This window comes from Aplysia californica, unplaced genomic scaffold (assembly GCF_000002075.1).
Source record: "Aplysia californica isolate F4 #8 unplaced genomic scaffold, AplCal3.0 scaffold00085, whole genome shotgun sequence".
Taxonomy (NCBI): domain Eukaryota; kingdom Metazoa; phylum Mollusca; class Gastropoda; order Aplysiida; family Aplysiidae; genus Aplysia; species Aplysia californica.
The window spans coordinates 933,448-939,664 of record NW_004797355.1 but is presented as its reverse complement, the minus strand read 5'-3'; the positions used below and the strand labels follow the sequence as shown (position 1 = coordinate 939,664).

At 42.4% G+C, this 6,217-nt stretch overlaps 1 protein-coding gene across 1 annotated transcript; it reads right to left on the bottom strand.

Annotated features, from left to right (window-relative positions):
* Positions 1-4: 4 nt before the first annotated feature.
* On the bottom strand, positions 5-6,153 carry LOC101862021 (the record flags this gene model as incomplete). Its single annotated transcript, XM_005094598.3, is given in 5 exon segments — positions 5-1,142; positions 1,415-1,552; positions 3,219-3,344; positions 5,159-5,328; positions 6,131-6,153. Coding segments are annotated over 5 exon segments (690 nt in total), but the record flags the coding sequence as incomplete, so codon positions are not given.
* Positions 6,154-6,217: the final 64 nt, after the last annotated feature.

Genomic DNA, 6,217 nt, shown 5'->3' with positions numbered 1-6,217 from the left:
CTCTCTCTCTCTCTCTCTCTCTCTCTCTCTCTCCCCTCTCTAATTGTCCTCATAATCAAGTTGTCTTTTAAGGTAACTGTAAATGGCTCAGAAAACGAATTCAGAGTACCATGACATCAGTTCCTCAATAGAAGACATAGAATGAAGACTTCCGAAGCTCTTAATATATTGTTAGTATAACAGGTTTGAGAGCACACGAAAGGTGGTAGCTCATCCTTACACTTCCACGTACCAAACGCACACCTCAGAGAGCTGCAGTGGTTCCAATCCAACACAACCGTTGACCACAGCAACTCTAGGTACGTGGGGGCTGTAAGACTTCGAACGTCCGGACACTCAAAAAGGAGCGTCTTAAATACCGCCAGTTCCTCCACAGACTGGGATAGAGACAATGTTCACGGACACAATGTTTGAGAACTGAGCAGGACGACCCAATATTTATGATACCGGGCTTCAAGTGTGATGCAATCGAGAAGAAGAAGGAAGAACACATTGTTTGGGTACATCTGAGTGACTGAAGTGTGCATCTTTGCATTGAACACGAATGTCGTTAGAGCATTCCAGTGTTTTTGCTGAATCTTTGTATTTTGATGTTGTGGTGTATCCATCCAAAATTTATTTCCTTTGTCGATTAAACAGGTTTCTCTCATCTCTTCTCTTGTCTTTTCTTCTCTTCTCTCATCTCATCTCTCCTCAACTCAACTCATCTCATCTTCACTTATAGACCCAAGAGAACAAAGCGCTATGGGGCTTCCATATTATTTTGGATGAGCTCAAGACCAATTCTTAACTGAGCTCAGTCGCTCAAACGTTAAATAAAAGAACCACCTGATTCCACCGTGTCATTGTATGACACAATATCTTTGACACACCGAGCCTGAAACACAAAAGTCCTTAGCGAAGCTTTCACTATAACATCGTCTTGGCCTTTATCACGCGGAGGGCCCTGGAAACACACAGCCAGATGGCGCAGGCTAGAGCGCAGGCGACCACGCCCACCCACGCCATGGGTACCGCGAAGCCGATCTCCACCACACGGGCATAGCAGGCTTGTTCGGGGATCTCGTCCAGAGCGTAACACTGGAACTTCTCGTAGTAGTCTTTGGTGTGAAACATGGAGAGGCCGAACACGCCGAACAGCGCTGTGGATGAAGAGAGGTGTGTTCAATAAATAATGTGTTGTGTGGTGTGTGGTGTTGTGTTGTGTTGCTTTGTGTAGAGTGGTGTGGTGTTGCAAAAGGGGGAGGGAGTGTCTATAAACGTACGAATGAATGAATAAATAAATAAACAAATAAAAAGATAAATGAATAAATTATGATAAAACCAAAAGGAATAAATCAATGAATGAATGAATCAATCAATAAATCAATCAATCAGCCAATCAATAAACAAACAGACAAACAGGCGTACGCACCAGCCATAAGGTAGAGCACTCCGGTGACCATACAGGACGCCACCTGTTTCCGGCCTATCCCGATGATACCCACCACAGCCGCCGACGTGAGGTCGATGAGTACGACAATGTAACAGGACGCCGCCGAGTTCTGGAGACCTGGGGGTCGTCACGTGATTATATTAATAAAAATGTTGTTTTAGTAAGAGTGAAACATGGTGAAATTGTGTATGTTTAACGCCAGACCGAAGGGCTATAACCCAAATGGCCGCTGGATCAGAAAAGTAAAGTAAAGTAAGTATGTTTAACGCACCTGTCAACACTGTTAGGTTATTTAAGAGGAAGGACCTCCGAGTTTAACGCTCATCTCTCAAAGGAGACAGTCGAACGAAAAATTCGTGTAAAGTATCTTTCTTAAGAACACCACGTCGGACCGACCGAGCTGAGACTCCATCCTCCGAACTCGCAAGCTCATGATAACTAGTCCGGCAAACGAACCACTAGGCTAGCGACTCCACTTTAGTAGGAGTTATATGCCACTGCGAGACATGGAGGCTCACAGCATCAGCAGCAAGGAAACTGCAGAGCTTCGTAAATGGATGCCTACGAGGGGATCAAGTGGTACGATCGAGTCACGAATGCTCAACTGTGGGAGAGAACAAGCCAAAGGCCAGTAAAGGAAGATATTCAGGAGAAGAAATGGAAATGGATTGGACACACCCTGGGGAGACCCCCGACAGCATCATCAGGCAGGCTTCAACGTGGAACCCACAAGGAAAGCGTAAGAAGGGAAGACCAAAGATGATATGGAGGCGAGCGGTACAAGCGGAAATTGAAAAAGCGGGGACATCATGGAAACAGATAGAAAAGGATGCTCAGGACAGGCTTCGTTGGAGTAATGTTTTTGATGGCCTGTGCTCCACTGGGAGTTAAAAAGGGCAAGAGAGAGATATGCCATTGCAACACAAATGGGTCATATCGTAGGTGCTGGTGATCGAGAGCGAGAGTGATGCTTACAACATTAATAGTATAAATACTCAGGCTACTAAGGAAGAGATATGAAATGCAAACGTTGGATTGAGTTGGGGGAGTCAAGGGAACTCTGAGAAACTACAACATCTCGGGTGAAAGAGCTGAAGAGTTGTCCGTCCATACAAAATGGCATCTCCCCTTGACACTCAACGGCAAAATAGAAGATGAAAAAGTACGTGTAAAAATAAGTACTAGAGAGTGGCTAACAAAGAAAAGAACGAGGAGAGATAAGGAAAATACATGTGTAGTTGTTTTAATAGAAAAAAACAGGAGAAAACAAAATCAGAGCACCCGCCAACCACCTACTAATTCTTCCCCTTTTCCATTTTTAAAAAAATTCAAGTTGAAGAAGCTATTTCAAAGTGACCGATCTTTCAGCAGCAGTTTTCAGAACTGCGATGTGTTTAAAATACATGTACAATCAATTCATCTTAACAAGTTTTTGACTGGGTGCAAGTGATGCCGTAGCTATAGTTAATACAATAATGTGATAAGCTTCATTTTCTTGATGGTAGACTGTACATTGACTTTTTAAAATTTAATTATGAGAAGACAGTCGAAGATTCTCCATGAGAAGGGTAGGTTCCGAACAGCAGTTGTCAGAATCGTATAATCGTATGGAGATCATGACAATGATATTTTTTTAAATCATTGTACAAGCCACAGGTGAATTATTCACGTGCTAGAATAATATATCTCCCTTTTTACGTGTAGAAATAATCACGGCATTAGTTCCTTCCGTACTATCCATTTCTTGTTTGCATGTAGCTACATTTATGTATTAACCACTTACGAGCTATCTGTTTGGATCCTTCCTTGAGCAGACTGGACTCCTCGTTGTAGTCTGTGACGAACACGAAGCAGCGCTGACCGTTGTAGTTGGTCTCTGCCGCGTTCACGTACTCGCTCCGAAGTGAGTCTGGGGAGATGGGCAAGAAATGGTTTTTTTTGTTTTTGTAAAGTGTTTTACGGCGCTCGCAACTGCATAAGGTCATATGAGCGCGCGGGACACACCTAATATTTTCAGTTGGTAGGAAATTTTGAATTTTGCCCGGGTGGCGGCCGAAGCCTACTCTTATCGATTTTAGACCACCAAGGGATCTTTAAAATGCGCAACTTGCACACGGGCCCTCCGAGATTTTTATCGCCTTGTCCGAGAAGGCTAGGTGTAGATCTTTCCTACCAGAAGATCAGGGGTGTTGCAGAAAGACAGCAGTAAGTAGAAGCGAAGGAGTAGCAGTAGAAAGGCTGCAGAAAGAATCAGGAGCCCAGAGGAAGGGGCAAAGGAGGTGAAGGGGTGGGGACAGAAAGAGGAGACGAAAGCAGACAACAGAACATTGCTAGAGAGCAGGAAATGATGTGAAAGGAGACAAATTTAGAGAAGAAAATATTTCGGTCGCTACACGGATTCGAACCCGAGACCTTTTGAATGAGAGGCCAACACCTTAACCTCTAGGCCACAAGAGCCCCGTGGGCAAGAAAACGTGTGTTGTTTAATTATTATAGTTGTAATGTTATTATAATAAAACAACAAAACATATTTTTTCACATATTATGTCAACTGATTGAAAGGTACAAGAGGCTTGATCGTCGTCTGTGTTATAGCGGTTACGGGTTTTGTGGTCTAAGCTGGAGATCCGGGTTCGATTCCCGAGTGGTGAGGAATTTTTTATCGAGTATCTCGGCCTTTTTGCTAGGATGTTGTATCCCTCTCAGTTCGGTTTGGAGTAGCTGACAAGACGGGTAGGAAACCGGCCTTCTAAATGATACAAATTGTGTCGATGCGGTCGTAAGAGAGCTTCCAAAGCTGGAGAGTCCATGGAAACTGGAAATTTATACTTTTGTGCGTTTAATCAACGTTTTCCGTGAAATCCTCAAAGGAATGTGTTTGTAAATGAACATAAAAGGTGTGAGCCAAAAAACAAAAATTTAATAAAATTTGCTAAGCAGGGAAAAAACTGCTGTTTTCTTCGATTTCATTATTTTGACGAGAGCCTGATTCCACCACGTTGCCTCACATATTTGCCTACCGGTGAGTTCGTCAGATATTATTTGCCTACGAGCAACGTCTTCAAATGTCCATGGTATTCACACAATATATCTACCAATGAGACAGCCACATGTTTGTTTTCACACAATATTGCTTTACCAGTTAAGTCTTCACACAACATGTGTCCACTAGCATTCACACAATAATACAAGTCTACTAAAGAGGCAGTCACAAGTTCATATTCACACAATAATACAAGTCTACTAAAGAGGTAGTCACAAGTTCAAATTCACACAATAATTTGTACCAGTTAGGTCTTCACACTACAGTAAAATGTGCCTTCCAGTGAGGTATTCAAACACCTTTACAATTTTCCTACCAGTGAGCTACCAGCAAATTTATCACACATTTGCCAACCACAGTGAGGTCACCACACAACATTTGCCTACCAGTTAATTCTTCACATAACATTAATATTTGCCTACCAGTGAGGTAATCACATAACATTTGCCTACCAGTCAAGTCTTCACATAACATTAATATTTGCCTACCAGTGAGGTCGTCACACAGCATTAACATTTTCCTGCAAGTGAGGTCTTCACACAATATTTGCCTACCAGTGAGGTCTTCACAAAATATTTGCCTATCAGTGAGGTCTTCACAAAATATTTGCCTACCAGTGAGGTCGTCACACAGCATTAACATTTTCCTGCAAGTGGGGTCTTCACACAATATTTGCCTACCAGTGAGGTCGTCACAAGTCCGCCAAAGTCCACTGCTAGTGCTGTACAGCAAAGTGCTGTCATTGGTACCTCTCTGGGAGCCTTGGCGGTAGTACTCGTTGAACCGGAAGAGGGGCGGGTCGACAGAGAGCTGCTCCACTTCCGTGCAGTCTTTCGTCTCCGGAAGTTTGCTGACAAACAAAGGTTCAAAAATAAAAAAGGTGTACATTCGTAATAGAATGAAATCTAAGCTCAAATTTCTTTCAAAATAAGTTTCCAACTCCAAAAGCATTATTTATAGTAACATGGAAGGTGATTTGGTTTGCTCTTCCATTTTTGTTGGGGAGTTTTTTTCTGTTGTTATTGTTTTTGTATTTGTCAATGCAACCTGCAGATTCAAGGGGTTATACTGGTATAGTATGATATGGATTAAAGCACTTTTGAACACTGGACAATTTTTAAAGTGGTTGGATCTATTAATTAAACATCCATGTCTGATACAACCAAGCCCAAAAGCGACTTTATCCGATACATCCAGAACAACACCAGTCCAAGAACGTACGTTCGATTGCGGATTTAATTCAGGATCATTTGCACATTAACCCTTTGTGATACCAACTCCGTTAACAAAAACAATTGTAATACTAACAACAACAAAAGTCGTTTCGATGACCGTTACCCCTCGACCAGAAGATAATGAGTACACCAACAACTGATGATGATGATGATGATGATGATGATGATGATGATGGTGGTGATGATGATGATGACGACAACAACGTCTTGTTCCGATCCAGCAGCCATCTCCTGAATTACAACAACAACAAAAACAAAAATAAAAACAACAACGACGACAGTGACGACAACAACAACGACAACAACAACAACAACAACAACAACAACAACAGCAAAAAACAACAAAAACAAAAACAACAACGACGACAATGACAAAAACAACGACAACTGCAACAACGGCGACAAACAGCTCCTCACCTGCAGGACTGCGACTGGTTGATGCTCCTGAGCGAAAAATTACAACACCATAATTATGAGAAGACAGTCGAAGATTCTCCATGAGAA